Source organism: Bombus bifarius, unplaced genomic scaffold (assembly GCF_011952205.1).
Source record: "Bombus bifarius isolate JDL3187 unplaced genomic scaffold, Bbif_JDL3187 scf7180000008225, whole genome shotgun sequence".
NCBI lineage: Eukaryota > Metazoa > Arthropoda > Insecta > Hymenoptera > Apidae > Bombus > Bombus bifarius.
In genome coordinates, this window is record NW_022884523.1 from 211,489 (window position 1) to 237,133 (window position 25,645).

The 25,645-nt window shown below is 35.2% G+C and overlaps 2 protein-coding genes across 7 annotated transcripts in view; one reads left to right on the forward strand and one right to left on the reverse strand.

Moving 5' to 3' along the window:
- Positions 1–19,844, forward strand: part of LOC117211256 (glycogen-binding subunit 76A) — a 93,650-nt gene extending 73,806 nt beyond the window's left edge. For 2 of the 3 annotated variants that reach the window (XM_033454940.1, XM_033454941.1), the window contains one exon: positions 6,798–19,844. In XM_033454940.1, the coding sequence (XP_033310831.1) occupies positions 6,798–9,164 (2,367 nt within the window). In that variant the 3' untranslated portion in view covers positions 9,165–19,844. The remainder of the gene's footprint in view (positions 1–6,797) is intronic. The other variant, XM_033454942.1, reaches the window with a different exon arrangement.
- A 4,180-nt stretch (positions 19,845–24,024) lies between these two features.
- The window catches only part of LOC117211258 (heparan sulfate 2-O-sulfotransferase pipe), a 117,043-nt gene continuing 115,422 nt past the window's right edge, over positions 24,025–25,645 (reverse strand). For all 4 annotated transcript variants that reach the window (XM_033454950.1, XM_033454949.1, XM_033454947.1 and 1 more), the window contains one exon: positions 24,025–25,466. In XM_033454950.1, the coding sequence (XP_033310841.1) occupies positions 25,270–25,466 (197 nt within the window). In that variant the 3' untranslated portion in view covers positions 24,025–25,269. The remainder of the gene's footprint in view (positions 25,467–25,645) is intronic.

Genomic DNA, 25,645 nt, shown 5'->3' on the forward strand with positions numbered 1-25,645 from the left:
TATTTCTTTTTCTTTGTAATGCGTAGCATCGCGTGTTTCTCATTCGACCATACACGTCAATCATTCTCCTCGGATTAGTGTTGTCGCCTTGTCGCTGTTGATTGGCGCCAGAACGTCAGAGGTCAATCGTCAAACTCGACAGCTTGTTCCGACTTCTATCAGTCGTGTTTTATTTTCATAACGAAGAAACATTTTTCTAGATAAGATTGTAGACATTAACCAAGATATACTTAACTCTTCGCATTATTTTTCCATATTTCTTGCAATACTCTTGTCTTGTAATATTTTTCCGACTATTTATTTTCTCTCTACTTGACGTCTGTCGATCGAGTAATTTTCAAAGAAGTGGTTACTCGTTTTCGAAGATCATTTGGTAACGTTATAAAAATCCTGGAATGTGAAATTAATTCGCGATCGTCCTTTCGGATCGTTGATAATGCAAACGTATCCGTACATCTATCTCTAAAAATATTGGAATTGTGGGGTACGTGATGTAATGGGCATGTACGTGACTTCTCGTATAAAAATAAATTGGAATCCTGCGAGAACTTTTTCAACGAAGTTTCTCCTTGTATTTTTTTTTTTTTTTTGTTTCTGGCTTTTTGCGTGAAAGATTTATGGGTTGAGGATCATTCGAGTGCGTACATACGCACTCGACTGAGAATTCATGCTCCGCAGTCTATAGGTTGCAAATGTTTGTAACCGTTACTTCTACTTGATCTCAATTTATAGCAAAGATCCTGGATAAGTAATATAATTATGGTTAGAATAGAATTGCACTTATAAAAGTACAAAAGATGTCAAAAATATAAAGAGAAGTATTCGATGGAAGCACATATCAAGGCCAAATGAAAGTTATTTTAATTCTTCTAAGTGACAAATAGTATGTATCCTTTACAGAATAATGGAGGAAAATTGGATAAATTATGAAAACCATTTTACTAGATTATTAGTTACAGATTTTACTAAAGAATTTATGAAATCCAACAACTTTAACCATTTTTTCACCGTTAATAAAATTTAACAATAGATTTACTTATAATCAATAAATAAATAATAATAACGTCCTTATATAAAGAATTAAATGACAAAATAATACATTATTTTCAACGTCTATGTCGTTTAATCTATTCATTCAAAAATAAAGTTGTTAAAATCTTTTCATTCCTCTCCGAGGACTTAACTTTCTAAGAAAACTTTTTAAGAAAACTTTTTAAGAAAACTTTTTAAGAAAAAATAGAGAAAATGAACGATCATTTGTTTCGCGAATTAGAAGAATCGATATCTTCAACGTCTCAAGCGTACTTGCACTTTCACATGCTGCAACAATATTCTGATATTTTAATAAAAAAAATCATCTCTATCGCGATTATATCGGCATCAGTAACTCGAAAGGTGTACTTATGAATTTCGCACGGTTTAAACACCGGATCACCGACCAGGCCAGATAGGCAGAACTGATCCCTTGCCAGCGATATATTTATCGCGTTCTAATTTTCACACGGCAAAGCTCGATATCTCAAATATTTTCTTTCCAACGATGCTAAAAACAAATTCTTATTTTCCTCGTTCGATATTCTTATGTATCTCCATAGCAGCTCGATTCGTTCTTTCCTAATGCTATCGAAACACATAAATCACTCTCGTTCTCTGGTCGTTCATTCGCCTGTTACAAAAAGGCAACGTTAGAGGAAGTTCAACCTTTACTTCGGTCAAATATCGATGAACCGGAGTATTGATGTATCGACGAGATTCGACCGGTGGACTCATGGTGGTCATCACGCTCCATTTCTTGACCAATTGCTTTCGATGATCGACTATGGCGAGCTCGGCGCCAAAAATAATTGCCAGACCTCTGCGATTGCAAGGCAGAAGGCGAAACGAGGGCGTTTCTTCCTCTTCATCTTCGTGTGTACGTTTCGCAGCTGCGTTGCTTTCCCGTGCACCATCTTCTTGTTTTTATTGTCTGGTTGTCGCGTACGAGTGCGTATGGAGCGGCGCAACAATAAGCTCGAGGGAAAGGTGAGACCGTAAAGATTATTTTCTTCACTTCGATATGGGTAAACCGTTTTCGAATATTCGTGTGTATATGTTCTTTCCCTTTTTCTTTTATCTCTTTTCTTTCTGTTCTTTTGCTAAATTGCAAACGACTAGGTTTCTTCACGCTATGTATGGTTAAATGGATAACTCACGTTTAGTCATCGAAATTTACATGTTTCTGATCTGATATTATCGACCTGATTGGCGTTGCAAATGAGATGCAAATATCCATATAAATTTATATGTTTTCATTTATATCTTTTCTAGCATTTTCTTCAGAGAGAATATTACGATTATTAATATTGCAAACGTGCAATTGTACGTTTGGATTAAGTAGAGTGAATCTTCTGTTCAATTTTTCTACTAACAATTACATCATTTCGTTATTCATTATATATGATCATCGGCTATATCGTTACTATCGGTTAATAAATTCTTAAATGATATTTACTTATTTCGTTCTGAACGTTTCTATTTTATCGCATTTATTGCTGAAATATCTTACATTGAAAGATTCATTGTTGAATTCTAATGTAATTGCAAGAGGATTTCTGTGTCGTAAGAGCGTTTTGCGCGTCAAAATTTCAACGAGTAAATCGGGATGACGATCGTTCGCATTTACTCTGTTCGCTCTTTCTATTCACATTTTGGCTAAGAGCCAACCTTGTGATCTGTGCTCAAATTTCTCCACGATGTCATTAACGCGGGTTCATTTTTGTCATCTTGTTTACAAACAATGATGGTTTACTGCGAATAATTAGTTTCACGAATATTTCTATGATATTTATATGATATTTCTTGAGAGGAAAAAATTTATTTGTTTATCTCATCTTTGTTATTACATTTTAAGGGCGTAGGATGAAACATATGGGACGTGTTTTATAAAACGCAGAGTAATTTTCTCCACTCGCTAATGACTCTTTGTTTTCATAACGTAAGCGATAAATATAGGCGGACAGCTGACTCGCATCGTCAATTCAAAAAAGTGTAACTTAATCACAGGGTTAACATCCACCGCGCCATTAACTGATTTCTTTTTAATAGTTAGCGCTCATCAAAGAATATTTCAAGTCTATAAATCACTTTATTCACACTGTCTTTTAATGCCGATCTTTTATTATTACCCTCTTTGCCGTATTATCAACCAATCGTTACTGTACGATAATAAAACATTATGAGGCATTATAAGTTTAGACTCGTTCAAAAGCCTCAATATTTTCCAATCGTCGTTTAAATCATTTAAATATCGAACGATCGGAATATAATACTTTGAGAGAACCGGATCCTAAATGTTCCATCGTAGAGAAACCGAATCGGCGAGTTACAATAGTTTTAGAAGAATTGAATTTTTATATCGCGTTTCAAGCATAGATTCAATCGAAATTCTTAATGCTTTTCATTATACGAACGATCGAAGGATAGAACAATTTCTTGAGGAGTAAGATCTTATACAGCATTCTATATAAAAAATTGGCAAATCCTTTAATAATTAATCATTCGAATGTCAAACGATTGAGGTCTTATAGCTGCAGTTATAGCAGCGAGTATAGCTATGTAAGCATAGACCTAAAACCCTACAATCCTTTTACGATTAATTAGAAGCTCGAACTTGCCGATTGAATTGCCTCTAAACGAATAAAAATATATACATGTATGTATGTACATACATTCTTTCAATTAAAGATCTCTTAAACATTCCCCGGATTTTCCATCGTTCCAAGTTCAGACGTTCGAACTGACATATACTTCTTGCAGAACAAAAGCTTATTTAGTATTCTAAACGCAGATCTATCTTCAAGGATTAAAATATCAAAGTTTCTCAAAGATGCTCCATAGACAGTTCATAGTAAGGAAACTTCATAGTAGAATTTTCATTGTCTATAAATCTAGGAATTTAGAATATGCAAAACTCTAAAACGGTCATTCGAACATCCAAAGGTCGAACCACTTTTGAAAGAACGAAAACACGTCCGTTAAAATTCTTCGAATTTTCCATCGTTCAATGATCGATCGATGGAGCCGATGGTATCTTCAAAATGATCTAAAGGAAGATCCATAAATCTGACTGATAGAATCTAACTGCGTATAAATAGAACAACGCGCTTTATTTTCATTCAAAGATGCTGCGACGCAGTATTACACGATGCACGATGCTCGATGGACGCAATTCGAAGCTATTACAATACAACAACGTTGTAATGGTAGTTGTAACTTTAACTGTAGCAGATCATACTATGATTATGCTCATAATACGCAACCTCAAGAACTGTCACAAGCGTCGAAGGAGCCCTACGACCCAACGTTGCTTCTCCCTTTGCGTCGCTGTACGCGACGAAGAATCAACTAACCGATGAATTTTTTCTCGTCGTCGTCAATGTTGGTGTGAACGTTAATATGGACGTTAATATCCACGATAAACGAGACAGCCGTTCCCGCGTTTATTTTCGTGGGTGGATTGAATTGACCTTGACCGATTTTTTTATCGCTCATATCGTTGTATTTGGAAAGTTTCCTATGTTTTAAATGCTCTGTTGCCTTTTTAGCGACGTAAAAAGGACGCCGAGCACCCTATGAAATATATTAAGAATGAAATTTAAGTAACATTCTTCGTGACATTTTACGATAAATGCAGTGATGGAACAGTTACGTACTTTGTCATTTTAGTTACGTCCGTTTCAATTGAGAAAACTAATTTCTCTCAGTTTTTAGTAATTACTCGTTATATCATCGCTTAAATGTTAATGAGAAAGAAAATTCCCAACGATGATAAAATAATTATTAGGTCGTTCGAAAAGTTTCTTTCGTTCTATAAGGAAACCATGGATGCACAACATTTTCTGTTTTATATCATTTTATCGAATTACGAATGATCCATTTTGTTCTATCAAAATAAAGATCACAAAAGAAGACGTGTCTGTAAAAGAAAGACACTTTTCGGACTACCTAATATATTCTCACAAGCTAAGTTACATTTTCATAACTAAGCTCTTAACAGATTTATCGTGTGGATGTTAATAGAACTGCGTCGACGCGATATTATACTATCTGTAACTTCTATAACTTTGAATTTCATAATTTTTATAAATTTGAAAATAGCGCACTAATTTTCACAATAATCCACGAGAAATGCGTGTTCATTATTCTTATAGCGAAATAAGATTCTATCATGAAGTTTCATAGAATCTATACTTACGTATGTTTCATAAAAAAGGAAAGAATTTTAGCACGTTAATTATTTATTAGCATATAACATTGACAATGAAAAGACAATGGAAATTCGATCAACAGTGTTTCAAATCTTTGCACATCGGCGTATATCGTTCATCTGCAGCATGACAGCTCGTATTTCTCTGTTCTAACTCTTTTATTCGTTATTTGTATTCGTTAAGTATTTGTTATTTTTAATAAATTCTTGTTTCAAGCATAAGACTTGGAATAATTTTTCTGAAATTTTCGTCACGAACGTAAGGCGCAAGGGATCATTAACACCATCGCGTAATTTTGTTTCTCAGGTTAGTCCGAAAGGGTTTTGTCGTGTATTATGCGGAAGACAAGATTTACGAGCCGATACGTGCAAATGCGAGATGAGAAAATTTATACACGGTGCTTAAGATTCGATCCGCCGACCGCGAATTGTATTCAAATGACGATCGTGAACCCACCGTGACCTCTCGCGTGATTACGAAACTACCTTTAAATTCACCTTTTCATAAGAACGCTGCTCCTCTAGTGCATAATTAATTTCTCTCTCGATCATGCCTCGCTTCATCACACAGGGAACTTGGGATAGTTCGTTTCGCCTGATAACTAACATGTATCGTGTCAATTAAGAAAAGCATTAAAGAGATAAATCTATTTACACGATGGGGAATTTTCTTTTCATGAAAAATCTGCATATTTATTTAACTTCCTACAACGCGACGTATGTGACTTGAGAGTTTCATAATATACTAACTACCGGCTATAAATATCAGGATACTTAGTGGGAAATTTTTAGAAATACATTCTATCTTGTTCAATGTTATACTGTTTATACTATGTCGCAGCATTTAGCATTTATGGTACAGTAGGTTTATATTATATGGCGTATGCGATGCAAACGAAATAATAAAACTTACACCAAGTTAGTAATTATTATACTTGCGGCGAATTTCCTGACAATTTTGTTATTACATAATTCGAAATCACTTGGATCGATATCAACGGCAACTTTCTTTAGTTGAATAGACGAACGTATTTTAGGATTTTCCTAACGTAACGCAGAAAATTCTAAACTGATAGCCTTTTTAAATTCTTGAATTTTATGAAACATCTGAGACAAAACTTTTGGTCGTAGTAATTCGTACATTCTTACAATGAAAATGTATATTTTCTTCGGTTAAGTCTCCTCTTCTATTTCGGATCTCCTCGTTGGATGACGATAGATGATGAAAAGAATCGACTGATATGTAAATGTCAGAACGAAAGACAATTGTCTTTAAAATATACGCGCTTGCTTGTACAGTAAAACTCCATTTACGAAATTTTAGTTAATGCTCAATTAACTTAACTTTGGCTGGTTGAATTCATTTATTTGAGCTTCTATTATGCGAACGAAACATAATAGGCTGTGGGTAAAATTGCCGAGCTCCCATTATATAATTAGGTAAGCTGTTTGTCTCTTCGACAAGTTTAGGTAAATGGAGCTCTACCGTATGATACAATTTTTGCGATAAAATTTCCTTTCTCTAAAATATTATCTTTTTCTGAATTTCCAGGCGAGCACCGAGAGTCGAGAGGCGGAAGAGCAGGGTAGCAGCACGACCTCGCCCTCGGAGGGCAGGCACGCCGACGAGACGTCCGGCTCGCCCGTCCTCGAGATGGGCAGCATGGATTCGGCGGGCAGCGCCCACAGTGGCGGCCCTTCCTGCGGCCTGGTCAGTTCCCTTTTCCCGAGCAATTGTCGTGGTCGAGCCGAGGCATTCGCCAGACGTCTTCATCGACGATTAACGTCTCTCGGTGGCGAAGACAATTCTCAACGGAACGATGATTCCTCGTTGCCGAAGGAAACATCCTGGCTACGTTCGCCGACAACAGGGAGAAAAATAATAACTAACAGCTCCAACAATCGCGTTCTTCAGCATCAACCTCGTCACAATCCTAACACGGATTTGTGCTACGATTACGATCTCGAGTATGAGGATGGTCTTAGTTCGCCGGCAGAAGAAGCCACAGCAGCGGAAGTCGCGGATTTAGTAGTGAATCCGGAAGTATTAAAATCGAATCATCATGGAATTCACAACAGTTCACCGATTGAATCGAAAACCAGTATAGATTCAGAATCTGGACACGTCTTCGCGTCTCCTCTGTTAGGAACGTCTCCAGATAGCGATTCCTCCGACATGTTTTTCGATCCAGAATCATCCGACGTTGAAAAACCGAAGAACGAAACGTTCTTCGATCCCGTGACAACCTCGGATAGCGAAGTGACTACGTCGAATCTCTCGAACGGTTGCAACATAATAAGGCCCAAAAGCTTGCCGTGTCGTAGAAGGCCAGAGATCAGCGTTGAACATTCCGAGGACACATCTGAATCGAGCGCTTCGTTCAAAAGGAATAATTTTTGCGATAAAGACCCGAGGAAGAAGGATTTGGCGTGCAGCTCGGAGGATTCGAACGATAGAAGCTCCCAAGAGACATCCACGTCGCCCAGTCATGAATCTCTTTGGAGCACGTTCGACGAGAGCACTATGTCCTTTCAGGACGAATGTCCCGCAAAAATAAATCCTACTGTAGTCATACACCAGATCCGGCTTCCCAAGTCGCATTCTGATTCAGAGATACCCGTCCACGGACCTAGTATAATGATTACTTCCGCGATTAAAGATCAAAAAGTCGATACCGATGAAGTGGATTTTATTAACTTTCTGTCGGAGAACAGCAAATTGGAGAATATCAAGAACGCGAGGAATCTCGTCAAAGAAGATACTTCGGATTCATCGGAAAATACATACGAGGAGGATCTTCCATATGACGTGGAGAAGCCCAAGGATACACTGGAGCAACAATCAAAGGTTCTATCTTTGAACCTCGAAGAGATTCCTGGCAATGAGACTGACGACCATTCGACGTACAGCAGTATGATCAACATCCCTGGTGCTCTATCCCTCGAGTGTCCTATAGCAGAGGGAGTGATAGAAACCACGATAAAGAACGAGATAAAAATACAAATAGAAAATGGAGCTATAATAGCTAGCAGCGACGAGGATAAGATGTGCCTTCTGTTGCAGAAGCTTGCCACAAGTCCAAGTATCAAAGAGGATGTTCATATAACCGAGGAGCCACAGGACGATAGTATCGAGGAAGAGGAAGAAGAAAGACCTCAGAAGATCAGACGGTGTTCTTCTTTGAAGACAGGAAAAACGCCACCAGGGACACCTGGAAGGAAGAAAATCGTTCGATTCGCAGACGTTTTAGGCCTAGATCTCGCCGACGTGCGAACGTTCTTAGACGAAATCCCCAAAGTGCCGAACTCAGCGTACAGCGACTTGATCTACGATGACATTTTCCAGAAAGACACCAGTCCTGTAAACAGCTCGCCAATCCCAGCTCAATGGGGAGCCAGATACGTAGGTAATCGACGCGCATCAGGCTGCGGGATGTCTTCGCATAAACTGGACAGAACTTTGGTGCCTCTGTTTCAACAACCTGGCGGTCTACCTAATTTCCTGGATCTGGTCCGCGAACGTCGAGTATGCTTAGAGAACGTGCTGGTCCAGGATCCCGTGTCTTTCTGTATCCAGGGTACGGTCCGGGTAATCAATCTGGACTTTCACAAGTCGGTGCACATCAGATACACGTTGAACTCGTGGCGAAACTTCAGCGATTTGCAAGCCATCTACGTACCTAACTCGTGCGACGGTTTCAGCGACAAATTTTCGTTCGTCCTGTACTGTCACACGCTGTCAATCGGTCAGAGGCTGGAGTTCGCGGTTCGATTTCAATGCAAGGGCGAGCAGTACTGGGACAACAACGCCGGACTCAATTACTGCTTCCAGTGTTTGCCTGTTTCTCCAGCCGTTGGTTACATGCCCATCACGGTTCAGGAGGGTCAGCATCACGAGTGGTCGCCTGTGTTCTACTGATGGACATCGTAGATCGAGCATTGGATGCCGTGATGGAGACACAGTGATGTTTCGCGTAGACAAGGAGTCTGAAGTGGATCCGAGTAAGGCTAACTAGCGACAGATAGAGAGACAGAGGGAGAGGGAAAGAGAGAAAGCCTACGGTTGTATAAACGTTCCTAGAGTATATACCTTACTGTACATAACTGTCCTATTCTCGAGTCGATCGAAGGAACGAGAAGGCAAGCCGGGGAGCAGGGACCGCACTAGCGTCAATTATTCTTTCCTGCCGTTTTCCGGACAGCCTTTCAATGGACTGGAGAAACTCGACGCACCTGTTAGACTGACATTTTTTACACGTTCGTTGTTCCTTGTTTACGAGCGAGAATATGTATTCGGTATAGACGTGATACCACTTCTATAAACGAACTGGGACTGTAGTTGAGAGAAGAAATATTAAGTACACATACCTCTTTGAAGATGACAGAGAAGAGGATTTAGTCTTTGCCAGAAGTTGGAAGTTGAAGAGGACGTTTAAAAGGCGGACGAACAATGAAACGTTCAAAGTATCTGGCAGAGCATGGAGGATTATTTTCACGTTCCTAGAAAGTACCTAAGTCTACAGAATTTGCGCCATAATCGAGCCTAACGTGTTTGAAAGACTCTCAAACTGATTATAATGCGAAATGACAGAGGTTAAAAGTTATGAGAGAAACTATTACTCGAAATGAGATGTTTGTTGAAGGATGGTATTGCTTCGAAGACGAAATCAAGGGCTCTTTTTTCTCGTTTCATTTTTTTTTTTTTTTTAGATATTAACGATATTTTACGTAGTTGCATGAATATTCTCAGATGAATTAAGGTTGAAACGACCTGTTGATGAACTTTTATCCACAAACATATCTGCTCAGCAACTTCTGAGCGACGACCAATCCGGTCTTGCTTACGAAAGTTTTATTTAGCACGTTCGCTGCTATTAACGCATATTGGGCGTTCATTCAATTGTTATACATAAATCCCCAATATGGTTGCAACGAGGAGATAACTGTTGTATTTTTGAGTTCGTGCGTCTCGATAGAAAGTTTTTAACAGGAGATACAAAACAGTGAGGAATGTAATAAAGTAAATTTGAAACGAAGATTTCCCTGATGAGAAGATAGACGGAAGGCGTTGATTTTAATAGCAGCGAATGCGTTAATGAATTATCTATATAGCGTATACTCTTAGCCCCATAGATGAAACGAAATTACGACGAACCAACTTTATAAACTTCGAAACGAAGCTTTTCTATTCGTTTAATCAAAACGTTCGACCAGTGCCAATTCTGACCTAGTGCCATTGGATCAATTATAACATCGGTAAATAACACGAATCGAATATACGTTATACCATATTCATAAATATTTTTTAAACGAAATGTGATAGTTTAATAGCAACGAATATCATAGTGGGTTGCTTTGTTCTCCTAATTCTAGATTTTATTCGCCAGATGATCGTCGAAAATCAGGGAAATCGGGACTTGATCGATCAATCATTAAATACCTGTATAAATCTCCAAGACGATGATAGTAACTGATCATTCATGATTTTATTTTTATTATGCATGTATATTTGTACAGTTGCTGGAGTGCTAGACATGCAACGAAATTACGAAAGAGGAGATCTCAACAGCTTTGGCAGTAGATTTATCGTTTAGTTCATTGTTAACTAATTTCAATGGTGAACTGCTTTCATTCTGTGATTCGAGGACTTGAATCGATCATCGTGTGGTACGCAAATGTATATGCAGTGACGAATGAGAGAAAGCGTAAGTTTACTGTTTAATTAATTTCTTCAATCGTTTTCGAATAGTTTCAATAAAAAGGAAAAAAGTAATTCTTTTCAATTCGATTTTCATACTGTGCTGTACTTCGCAGCGTGAAAATGAAACATTAAATGATACGAAAAATGTTAATAATCATTCAAAATGGAATTATATTTACGAGTACATCTAAATAGATATGAATAGATCAAATATATTTTTTCAGAAATAACTCAACTAATATTAACAATGAAATCTTATATAACAATTTGTACTAAAACAAATGAAATTTTGTAAACTACAAATCATTCGACTATCCAATTTCAAATTTTAAAATCATATAATCTATAATTTGTAACTTCCCAATTAGACAAGTATAGATGATTATTATCAATACGATCAAAAATATTTAATACAAATAACATTAGTAATTACGTACATAAGTATCAACGTTAAATTTTCTTTCGTTCATCACTGTACATCGTGCATATTATACTTTGCAGAATACACATAAAAACGATATCGCTTATATTTAATTTGCACTACAACGAAAATATTAAGATGAAACGATCAATTTCTTAATGAATTTCCTCGACAAGTTCTTTCGTTCATTTCTACGCTCCTGGCATTATGCGTGAACGATAAACGAACCATTTACGTTAGTCCTCACGTGGGATAACGATAATAGTCGTCAGTGCAATCCAAGTTATCGGTTAAAGAAAGCAGAGACATTTTCAGCGTTTTGGCAACGATTAGAATTTCGTGAGTCACAATAGCAGTGACAGCTGCCAAAAATAAGCAACATTGTCCTGTGTCGCGTGCACGAGATCGCATTGGGTAATGAGATCGACTTTGTTTATCGAATTCCAAACGATAAATGACATTTACCGACGATTCGTGACTAAACTTGGTACAGTATTGCCTGAACGACACAGACCACATTAACAATGAACCAATTGTAATTAACGACGTAAATACCCTCGTGAATTATTACGACTGAGAGAAAAGAATAATCATAGGTCGCACGATAGCGATCGAGATCACAACACGATATAGTATTTCACGATACCACGATATTTTTGCTAATGTTAAACGTTTCTTTTGTAATTCTGATCACCGTTGCCATTAACATGTTTTGCACGTGTTACATAAAGATACGTCTTTCGCGTTTTGCAATTAAAAGACTTCTTCTTCGCTGTACAGTATCATTTTTCGAAACGGTAATCTTAGAACGAAGTACAAGAATTTTATATGAAAAGAAAAGACACGGTACTTATATACATATGTGTATAAAACGGTAAGTTAAATGATAATCAGACTGTGGATTTTCACGTATTTCCTATAAATCTGTTACATGCAATTTAAAGTGAGAAAATCCGCAGAATGCACTCGATGCGCAAAAGTATATAAAACATTTAAAGTACAACACTTGTTATAATATTCAGTAGTTATTGAAACAAATATCTCCTTAGATTCCATTTTTTTTATATATATATATATATTCGCAAAAATGCAAAGCACAAACATCCACAATCTAGTGATAACACAGAAAATACGTATTTTCACGTAACGCACGCAAAATGTGTCAACTATTGCAAATGTCAATAGTCTTCGAGGTAGCATCAGCAATATAACATAAACAGAGAAACGAACAAATGATGTTAAGATTACACTATATATTGTTAAGATATTTTTTGTAACAATTTTCACTGTGAACAAGTGCTTTCTATATGCTATATATATAGAGAACATAAACACAATACAAATTGTACATATGCGGCGTCAGTATTGGTGGCAAGTGTGTCTGAGAATGAGGGTGTCGTTTTTTTTTTTCTTTTGTATAAATCGGTCGATTTTTAATCGTATACTACCATATACAGTCTGTTTGGGCAATGTTTGTTATACACATTTTATTGTACATATTCATCGATACATTTTACGTAATGATATATTTACATCACAGTTATAATCGAGTCTCTAGTTTTCGGTATTCTATTTCTTTCTGCTCTTTTCTCTTTTTTTTTATATATATATATATACATATATATTATGGTAAATATCGATCTTTTCTAATTTTATATTGAACGCATGACAGATATCGTTACATTGCTATTTTACTCGCTTTGTTTTATCATATTGTTAACTTGGGGACAGAATGCTGCTTATTAATCGATCCATTCTGTAAACACTTCGTCTTATCGTTATCCTTCTACGCATTGGTAAGAGGAAAATAACAGAAAAATGTTTATTACGTTTTGCAAGAGCGAAGAAACGCTTCTTCTTACCAGAGAAGTGAAATTACGTTTCTTTCTTAACGCGTTCGTTTCTTTTATCCGTATAGTATATATTTTAACGAGATGGTATTTTTGTTTTCTCTTTTTTAATCGTTTTAAATTTAAGCGCAACGTAACCACCATTATTGAGGCCCTCGATATTTACGCGCGTATCTCTGCCCGTAAACACACGAACAACATAAATCGAACGAAGCCTTTTCCTATACTTTGTCCTCTGTACATATGCCTCTTAAGAAACAAAGTTCGAATTCTATTCTGGTTAACGACAGAAACGATATTCTTCCACGTGTTAAGAATGACGGTTATTGAGATTTATGGAAACAGTTATATAAGTACCAGTCACGAGTTAGGATATTTTAATCATGTTATGAAAACTTCAACCTGATGTACAAGGTATTTTAGAAACCACTCTATTGTATCGCAAGGGAGGAAAATTTTCAATTTTTTTCGTTGCTATAACATTTTTATATTTTTTAGTAGTATAAAGAAATTAGACAATTCTGTATGAACATCGAAATAGATTCGTAACGTTTCTCAGTACTTTTTTCATAAATATTTTATGAAGAAATTCGATATTTTCATTTACGAAAGAAACGCACAGATTATATAGGGTGACGATAAAGGTACAGTAGAGGGATTGAAATAGGAAATGCACAGTGGTAGGACTTGAACGAAGATGAACGGCGGAGAGGAACGAAATACGAAGGGACCCGTCTACTGCCAGACACGTTCTGTGTTCAACCCGCTAGAAGTGACGACCTTTTAATTTTTATTTTACAAATGCATCATCCCAAAAGTGATCTCTATCCAAATTATCTCGAAAGTTCATCGACATTTCATTAAACATTTACACGAATTATTAGCCACACTACGATGATATAAAAAAAAAAAATACTTGGACTTAAAGAAGTCATCAATCATCGGGAATTTTTTGGAAACAGTTGCATTATTGTTCGCATTATCAACAATTTTAAACTAATCTCTGAAGAATACGAAAGACCATTTTAATCTTTTGTTTTCGATCTATCACAGAATTTCTCAAGTATCTTATACATCAGGTTGGAAAAATAAAGGATTCTGGGAATGAAAGCAATTTATACTAATAATAATTGTTATATCTTATGAGACATACGTGTTTTAAATTTTACAAGGTGTAGGGTGTCACCCGGTAATTTCAATCTCTATTGACACGCAAATCCTAAGTTGCACAAGGGAATTCTCATCATTGATGAGAGATTTCAAGAAATTTGAGGAAAATCAATTTCGCAGCCTCGAACAACATCGCGAGAAATGTCGAAAAACGACCGTGTGACACCCTGAATAAACCGGAGACGAACTATTTTTGTTAAATCTTTGTTCGCGTTTGCTAAGCTATTGCCTCACTCGTAAGATTCTTCCAACAGCGACGAGACAAAATCTGACATTTGTTTCGCGCTACGAAATCGATTTCCAATGACAGCTACGATTCTTACGAGAACCTTACGATACCGGGGGGCTGAAACTAACGCAGGAAACAACACTGTAACGTAAGTCTCGAACGTAGAAATATATTTTGATACGGTGTCATTTTTCGTTGGCTGATTTGTCACCGTCAAACATTGTAGTTATAAAGATTTTAAAAGTATCATTTTCTGTCTATTACAGAAATTTTAATCTCTAAGTTATCGTTTTAATCGTTATTTTAGATTTGCATGATTTTAAATAATTTATATATGTGTTGTTAAATATAAAAGATACGATTCCAAAGAAATCGAGAATTATGGGAAGCCTGAAAAATTTGTATGAATGTTAAAGTTTTTAATTAGATAAGAATTATCAGGTTCAGTTAGAGATTCGAGTAAATCTTTGCGGATGTATTACCAGTGATCAAGAAAACCTGAACGATTCTCACGAATTTGTAAGGTTGTTTTATTAGATAAGAATTAGTAGGACCAAGCAGAGATTTAAGCAAATTTCTGCATTAGTTATTGGTAAACGAGAAAATCCCAACAGTTTTCATGAATTTCTTAAATTCTTTAATTAAATAAGAATTGTCAGGATCAAACAAAGATTCGAGAAAAAAATATGTATATATTATATCGAAAGTCGATTATAGTTATATGTTTAGTTAGTCGAGAAGTTTGATGGAATGAAAATTCGTAGTGAAAAATTCTGGTTATCTGGTCGAGTTGAACCTCTGGTCTTCTTAATCAGAGTAGCCATTTGCAAGAAAGAAACGAAACAAGAATGGATTAATCGTAAGAGTGCTTCGAGGTTCCATTTGCAATTAGTACGAGATTCCTCGATGAATCGTTTAGAGATTTGTCTTTTGCTTTCTTTTCATCTTTTTTTTCTTTTTTTTCGTCGTTGAAATGGGGACGTTTCTACGTTCGAGACGAAACGAACGGGAGAAAAAAAAAACCATAGCTATAACGGTAGTATATTTTTATATTCTAATGTACACGTAAGCATACGTTGCACCTCTAGTCCGTAGAGCCGTGAGCTTTCGTCCAATTACCGAGCCTTTTGCAGTTTTTAACGAAAGAAAAAAGCAAGAAGAAGAAAGAAGGAATTAATTAACGAAGTTTAAGTGGACAACTATTATGGTGTTAAGGTGCGAGAGAGAAACGGAGAAAAAGGAGGAAAGACTACGTGTATATGTGCGGCGTGTATGCGTATGTGTGTGCGTGTCGGCGCATTTCAGATCGTATGATTGAGAAAAAATGAGAGAGAACGAACGGAAGAGCATGGAAATACCGAATAATCTCTCTGTCCATTTGTAATAGTTATTTTTACTTTATAATTTTAACTCGCTACTTTTAATCGTTTAATGTCTGTTCCTTTCCTCTCTTATTTTTACCCAATTTGGCACGGGAAGAGGATAAAACTCGTTCGTCCTTCCGATCGAATTTCGATTGCGAAATCAATAGATAAGAATTAGCGACGAACAGACTGTAGATAAATTCGCGAAACGAAGATAATTCTTGTCACCGTTGAAAAATTAGTCTAATTATAAATATTTGCTGCCGTTTATTTATTTTCTGTGTCGTGGATCCTTCTTGTTTCACATTAGATCCACTTTTCGTCGATCTGTTAAATAAGTTTGTAGATACTGTTCGTTGCAATTCACGTCGATCTTTCACATCTGAAAGATTCTTCGAATCGAACCTGCTGTTTCATTTGTATTGGATCGTCGTTCTTTGCACTTTACTGCCGTTTCTATTCTAAATATCATTTCAAAGGAGAAATCTATACACTCGGAAAGAGAAATTTTCGCTAAAATTGCTATCGAAAAATTGAGTTCGTGGTAAGATTTGTCGCGCTCTTTGTCCTCGGCAATTATTATTTTAACGAATATCTACCATTATTTATGAAGAAAGCACGATCTATGGATCACGGATAGGTGCTCGAATCAGAGCGAAGACTGAACGAGACAATTTCGATAAAGACTTTTATTGTAATTTATTCCTACGCACAAGTAACACGATCGTAAATAATAATGCGAATTTGTTAGGTTCATAAATGATGGAAGAGTCTGAGAGAAACCAAAGGGAAGACCGCAAAGAGCGATGATACTCGCGATCAATTTCGTCATCGATTTCATGAACGCTGTCTTTGTATAATTATTCGATTGTTGTTTAAGATATAGCGCGATTCGTGGGAAATCAAAATTTTTCTCAGAAGGATTTAGCATACGAGTTTTGAGGCTTTCACGGCCCGGATCGTCGCACCTGACACTGTTGTATACAATAATTATATTCCAAATTCATTATACAATTATGCTCGAGACGTTCGATTAGAAACTACGTTTGGAAGAAATTTCTTTCCGATGTTTCACCAGCATCGCAACTAGCTTTTCCGCTGTCTGAAATCCGATGTCCGTCATGGTGCGTTTTTAGACAGCGAAGAAGTTAGCTGCAACGCCGGCGAAACATTGGAAAGAAATTTCCTTTGAACGCAACTTCTACTCGGAAATATCGAACAGCGTTGTGTAGAATACCGCTCGGTGTGTCAGCTGAATTAGAGTTTTCTAGAAAAGTAATTAATTGTCATTGTCAATGAACAATCGTTTAGTTTTCTACGAAGATTGGAAAAGTTGGCCGATCACTCACATCGAACATTTTTCCCCATTGAATCGGCGTTGCTGATCGTAGTACATTCATTCAAGGGATTTAATATATTTCTATGTGTATATGAAAAGTTTGCTAGAACGATTAATCAATCTTGAAAAGTTATTATGACTGAAATCCTCTATCAAAAATTTTTGAGAAACGGAGGATAGAAAATATTTTAGATATCAATTTTCTCGAAAACAAGAAAGAGAAGATTAATTACGTGTCGAAATAGTTCTATAACGCATTCTCCCTTCTCTTTTACTTGTCTTTGATAGAGGAACAACTCGTTGTTTAATATTTAGAATTACGCTCCACTGAGAATTTTCAAAGAATGAAAGAAAATGTTCCGTTGGAAAGATTAATTATTTATCCAAATAATTAATTCTACAAAGAAATCGTTTATTATATGTTGTTTTAAGAAGGAATTACTTGTTATTTAATATCTAGAATTACGCTATATCTTGCATGTTGTACTCTAATACGAAACGATAATACTCACTGAAAATGTTCGAATATTCCGCGAATCCTACAACTACGATATTCTCTGCTTTATAATGTAATATTTCGTCTGTGAACGAGAACGCGTAGCTTTAAATTTTGAAGATAAGTTTAATCGGTGCCGCAAAGACGAAGCGTCATTGATACGAAATAATCATTCGATATTTTCGGTCAGTCGAAGGCCACGGTGCAATAATTTTCTTTTTTTTATATATATTTCTACAGGGCCTCCATGTATCTGTATTAGTAAAAAATGTAGCGTTTCTTACTGTACTTCCTTTATCTACATTATATACTTTGCTGTTAATCACATTTTGATTATTTGCGAAAGGTCAGTGAAGTTGTATATCAAATATACGATTTAGAAAAGCAAGAAAAAAAGGGTCATTGATTTATTTACTGCGTGTTATATTTATGTTTATGTTAATATTAATGTGTATTTTTTACAAAAGAAAAAGAAAGAAAAAAGAACGAAATACATTTAGAATTTTATCGATTCGTGTACCGTGGACTTCAACGACGAAACACGGCGATGCTAACCTTTTCGTTTCGTTCGATATTTTACGTTATTTACACGGAAATACGCAATGCAAACACGTTTCTACTTCTACAGTTCCTTCGTGACACACAACGCGTTACTTTATTGATCAATCCTTTTTGTCTTATGAATATCATTTAAGAAAATCATCGCGTCACTTCGACGAGACTTTAGTTTGTTAATTGGACTCTTCATTGGTCAACAACTACGATTAACTCTGGCTATTCTTAATACTAACAACGATAAATCTCTGTTAAGCCTCAGCTGACTATCTGATCAGGCTTAAGTTTAAAAAATATTTTTCTACAAACCTGAATTATCGTTATATTATCAATACTGTATTGAGAAATACCTACTTTTTCTTTGATATTGTATTAAAAGGTCATTTTATAGAAAGAGTTAAAATATTATAATATTCTATAAGCTAAAGATTCTGAGCAAAGAACAGTTAAATGTTCTATTTTTTATAGGAAAGTAGTTTTCAAGTTCGGCGTGCTTTGTCGATAAACGTCACGTTACTTGGATCCGAACATGCGTTTCTTCGTCCTCTTCAAAATTTTCATAATATCGAAATATTAAATTACATAATATCGAAATATTAAATTACATAATATCGTTGTCACCACGTTAAAATATTGCTCGTCTATTTTCAATTACGTTACATAGAAATTCCGAAAGAAAACGAACGAAATTTTGTTGTTCTGCAATATTTAATCATACACAAGCGACATTAAAGTCGGGAAATCTTTAAAATTATGTGATCTCGTGTGATTCTTCTCAATGATAAAGTAACGTTAGGGTCAGAAAATCAACAAAAGTTATATAATCCACTTATCTCGTTTTTCTTCTCCGATCCTCGTATACGTATACCATATCGTAAAAATCGATCGTCTGACCTCTTTACTTCTTTTTTTCTTTTTTCAAATCATTCTTTTTTTTTTTTTAACGGAGTTAAGTAAAAGTTGGTCTCTGGACAAGTTTCACCGTACGGAAAACAGAGCAACGTTGCTTCGTACTGATAACAACGATCAGTCGATTTGCGTACCTTTACAAAGAAGAAAATGGAAATAAAATAAAAAGGTAAAGAACAAAAAAAAATGTATCATGTATACGTACAGCAAGAAACAGATTGTAGCTGATACAAACAGTCAGTCCGATTTTAAAAATCCCTTTTCCTTTTTCTCCTTCCGCCATTGTACGTCGACGTAACTGTAATTTTTAATCTCATTTGTTTGTTTAGATGTTGTCTCTCGGTAGTTTGGTTTAAGGTTTCGCGTTTATTGTTATACAGCGCCGAGTATGGCGTGGGTGATAGCGTTTAAGGGTTCTAATGGAAGGAATAATTGCGGCGAAACGAGGAACGAATGTTGATGAAGGAATGAAGCAAGTATCTATACGTATAAATAGACGTATATTATATATCTGTAACACATGTTCTATATGTTATTAAGACAATAAATGGAAGACCGATCGACAGCCTCTTCTTCTATCCTTGTAAGATATTTCTGGAATGTTAACGTTGTTTTATATTAATTTAGATTTAGTTTAAGAGTTTCGATTTACTACAGTCTCGTTTACTATAATTCGTTCCGATTGGAAAATTTAATCATTACAAATGTATTATAGTAGATCGATCGTACGGGTTACATTTTATTTATCGTTGTTTATAATTATTTTATGCACGATTGAAAATACAAATTTGTCTTCTTTTCCTTTCTTTTGAAGTTTCTCACAGTCAATTGTAAAAATACAGATTGGAAATAGAAATCAGTTTGATTTTATCATTAGGTTTCTGTTACACCTCTGTATCGTTGTTATTAAAAATTTTATTTCGTTGCCTATAGATTTCGGCTGATGGTAATAATTCGAGCAAAGAGATCGTTAACTCTAAAGAATTTTCAATCATGAACAAGACAGACAAATCTGTTTCTGATATTGTTTAAAGTAATAGTAAACTGATGTCTAATGGCAATATTCTCCTTCGATATTTGTAATAATAAAAGACAATGAATATATTTCAACTGAGTAAATTTCGAACGAACTAATCATAATAAATAGAGATATCTCAGAGAAAATAGTTATATGTTTAGCTTGGAGGATATCGTTCAATCGATTGTAAAAACAATGTAAAGGCAAGTGTCAGATTCAGCTCACGCATGATCTTCTTTTATTAGAACCTTATATGCGAGATATTATATTTAAAACAATTGTCGAGTAAAAATGACGCAGAAGCACGAAACTTATTTTTATAAGTAAAGCTAATTGAAGATTTATTATCGGTAAGTGTGACCTGGCAATCTGGGGTTACTTTAAACCTTAAGTTTATCACTTGGGTTGCAGATAGAACGAGGTACGTTGCGATTCCACGAATTGCACGATGTCACTGTTTTCTTCGCGGCACAGTATTCTTTCATTTTTTACTTTATCTACGTCCAAAAAACGTTAAGCCCCTAAAGAAAGAAAAAATAGTCTATGGAAATGACATGTACAATCCAGCTTCGAAGAATCAATCGAACGCTCGACAAAAATAATTTTTTAGAAAAAATAATTTTCACAGAGAAAGAAATAACGATAAATGGCAATTGCTATGCAATGCTTTTAATTATAAAATTTATATTATTTAATAACGTCCATTATATTTTACTTTTAACAAATTATTAATTCATCAATTTTTGTTTTCCCATATTTTGAAGAAATTTGTAATCTTAATTTTGAGTTAGTGGCGCATTCATTTGGTAAATGAAAAAGAAACATACAAAATAACAATAAAAATTGATCCAATAACTTTTTATTCGATTTAACTTTCCATCAAAATGTCCAAATTGTTATGTCTCTGTATTTCCATTACAACGTGTATCCCTTGTACACTGAGCTTCTCGATTATGTATAACAACGACAAAGATCATTTTATTCATTTTTTTTTGTTTTTATACAAAGCAGCAAATCATAGTATAATTTTTCGTTGCAAGCTACAGAATAATCGAGCGGTTGAAAATAATTGAACTCTACCTTCCGGTTAGGCCAACATTCCACGTGTATTTTTAGAGTACTTTCAGCGGTGCCAAGTTTAGCTCGTGTATCGAGTTTGCATTGTTTTGCATTGCACAAGCGTTGTAGCTTTTGGAAACTTAATCTATATTCGTAATACACGGCACGAACGTTGTTGGTGGCGAATTCGATATGTTTTCCAGTGAATTTTAGTTACAGTCGTAATCTGGCCTGACACAATTATCGTCGATTGCGTTACGCTTATTAAAGCAATCAATTATTTGCTATAGACCCGTTGGTTTATAAATAAAATCCACAAATGTTTTGTCACGAAGTTATAGCTGGACACACGATATTGTTCGACAAACGATTAAATTAATTATATATTATTGTCGACTTTTGCAGACGATACCAATATCTTCTCTAATTTTTAAAGAACGTGCGATACAAAGACTACGTGCCAGAAGAAGATTTTGTGGAACTAGTAAAAATCGGTTTATTCTATTCTATGTTTGTTACTTGTTCGATCATTCACCTTTCACACAATCTTTTTTATCATCATTATGTTAATCTGAATTATATTAATCATAAGTACTGATATTAATTACCAACTTATCCAAACTAAGTGAGTAAACAAACTTCTACTACGATGTTCTATTTATTTCAAGCAATAACAGTCATACGATGAATGAATGATCTCTGTATTTTAAAAATAAAATATCCTTGGAACGACGATCAAGCAGCAGTGTTCCTGTTATGACAGATACTACGATAGCTATAAAAATGCTGTGATAGATAAAGGGAATACTAAGGTAACAAAGAAAAGGGTAAACAAATAATTAGAATAATTAAGAAATATTTCTTTTAACTTTGTAATCTCGCAACTGCTGAAAATCCAATTAGATTGTTAATCTTCTATTCTTTTGCGCTTATAATTATGTCGAAGTAAAAGTAACATTATAAGCAAGGACACGAGAATCAAGGGAGATTATACTTGGCTCGTCGTTAGAACTCGTTGATTTCTTCCTCCTTCATTCGTAGTGTTATTGTTTGCTTTATACGTATGGAAGCATACTGTTCAGTTCTATATACAGAAATACCGAAGTCTATAATTCCAAGAATTCAGACAATGCACGTAAACATGTTGTGTTCTCCGAGACAAAATTGTAAGATGATTGTTGTTTGCTAACGGGCTCAGAACGTAATACAAAGTGATTCGTGTGATTTTCACTGCGGTAATTGGTTTCATATTGTTGAACGTGCTATCTTATGGCGATTGTTATTTCTCGTATTAAGTACACTCTGATTGTAAAATGCCTCGTAGAAGCAAACTAATTGGTAACTCGTAAGAAAAAGAAAAAAAAAGGAAAAGAAAAGGATGGTTTCATCGGCAGAAGCAGCGCGCATATTAAAAAGGAGCCGCTGTGCTATACGTAACTATCTAAAAGAAATAAGAAACTGTATGTACTTGAAAAAACATTCTGCTGGGTGAGAAAACAAAATCTTATTGGACAGGAAAGACAAATTGATGGAGGAGGTATTATGGTGTGGATAGCTATAAGTTACACTGGTAAGAGCAATATCAAGTTTGTTTCTAATAAAATGAGCAGTAAAATATATTTCAAACAATCCAAGAACTGTTAATCGAATATGCCTGTCAAATGGCTGTAGAAAATTTTATTTTTCAAATCACGACGATTCAAGCAAAGTACGCTAAATTTGGAAACAGAAGATATTGAAGTATCATCATGGCTCGCTAGATCGCCGGATCTGAAGATTGTGAAAAGTTACGAGAAACAAAAATGGTACTACACGCTATTAATAAGTAAATATAAATTTCCATTTATTTTGCAAAAAAGTATTCCGTGTCTTATAGTTTCGTCGCACTGTTTTTCATTGAGAAATCTGCAATTGTAAATAATCTCTATTTAAATTGGAATTATTACAAATATTTTTATCGCAATATATCTATTTACTGAAGTAGTTCAATCGTTGTACTTTGGTGATTCTACAAAATTATGTATTTATATGATATTATCCATTAAAATCTCTTTTTCTAAATAAATAATAAATGCCTTGTAATTTTGTCGCAGAGTGTATATGTATAGTAAACGTTCATATAGAAGCAGACAGAAATTTCATTTGTATCACATTCTTTCGTTATAGTAAGAATAGATGGATATCGTTATAGATTGAGAAAAAAGAATTCTTATAGTAATTTTATGTTTCTCTTGTCGATAAGAATGATATAACAATATCTTTACACGAGAGGAAAACTTCTGATGTTCCACATTGTTCTTCATATCAACGAAAGACACCTAAAGTTAATTTTTAATCCTTTTTACACATTTAACACATTCGTCGCTACTGGCGCAATTACGTCAATTTAATTATCTAAATACTTAACTGTAATTTTCTTATTTAAAATTTAATTGTCAGACTTTAAGTAACGTTCATGACGTAACTGTTGCTCTTTCATTTTCACGCGTCCTAACAAAATAATTTACAGCCAGAAAGGCATACAAAACAATGATATTGAACTTGCTTAAACTAGAGATGTTTTTCATTTCAAAAAGCTATACATTTGTTGGAAAAGAGATCACTATATTTTAGCAGCAACCAATGTGTCGAGTAGAATTCAGGTGGAGAAGAAAGAAAAGAAATCACGTTGTTCGAAAATGGCAGCTGTTTATTACGAAAAAAAGGAAGGAAAACAGTGGACATTAAAAAACGGCTTAAGTCGACATTAAAAAACGGCTATGTCGTCTGGAAAGCAATACTCTAATGGTTACCCTGTGTGCTTCTGTCGTTGCAAATAATTAAGTATCCTTCGATAAAAAGCAATCTCTCTCCCTCTCTCTCTCTTCTTGTCTTCCTCATCAGTCTTTACAACATTCTTCCATGGATTATCAACGAAAGAAGCGATCTAAATAGCGCCATGATGTCGCGCGTTCAGAAACACTCGTTGCATCTTTTTCTTTACGCAATAACCGATAACATCCCATCAATTATTTAAATATTTAAATATTTAAATAAATATTTCTTAATGCCTCGTCTCGTAAGTACTTGCTCTCTCGTTCGTATAATTAAGTTCAGCGATTATATCACCGTTTATCTTAAGCTACGCGATTATACAGGGAAAACGATCACAAAATAAAAAACTAGGCACTCGATCGAAGCGTCCTGAATTGAAAGCACTCACTGCCGTGAATCACATAAGATATTGCTTACTGGAACAATCGTTCGTTACGATCCATCACGCTGACCGATTTATTAATATATTTAAAGATATTAAATCAAGAGAATCTGCCACGATCCTCTCCTAAAGGCAATGATTCTAATTTCTCTTTTTCCTTCGATTTCTCTTTTAACGTCGCTTCCATGCGCAAGTGGCTTCCCTGACAAACATCTACATCTGCGTCTAATCGTTAGCGCCTATTACTCGACATACGTTTGTCGCCAACATCACCAAAATTTCGAGGCCAACTCGAACATCTTTGAGATTCTTCCTGCATCGATGTCTATCAAACGATAATTCGACCAAATTATTTCTCGTTTTCAGTGTTCTCAATCTTTCTCGACAAGTTATTTATCATTTTGAACTTCCTAAACCATCTCGACGAATCGTTTATCATTCATAACGCTCTCAATCTTTTTCACGAATTATTTGTCATTTTCAACATTCTCCAACGAACATTCTTTTCGACGAATTACATACTTTCGACATCCGTAAGAATTCTTCGATTCTATTCCCCATTATCAAAAGAAAATTCGACAAATTATCAAACGTTCCTGATGTTCTCGATACTTCGCTCTTTATCGACTTCCTCGAAGGAAAATTCTCACGTAGTTAAAAGAAAATTCGACGAGTTACTCGATACTTTCACGGATCGAATAAACACATTGCAAATAGTTACAAGCTATTGCTTTCGTACAGAGGCGTGGTTTTGGTCAACTTCAATGCCCTCAGCTGTTTGTATAGTCGTTGCTTGCAGAACTGATAGAATTCGATTTCCCTGGTGAAATTGCTTCGCACTATGTCCTTTACTTCTTCGCTGACTGGTGGCTTGAAGAAGTTTCGATTGATCCTCGTGAACGCGTTCACCTCATCTGAAAGAGAAAATTTTCTCAGTCATCGTGTTTCATTGTAATACGAACATAAAATATTTTTCATAATTATACACACGCAGTTTAACCAGTTTTTGTTGACAACAGCACACGAATATTAGCAAAATATATAAATGAATGAGAAATGTCCAGAAGCAATACTCATCATCTTCTTATAAAAT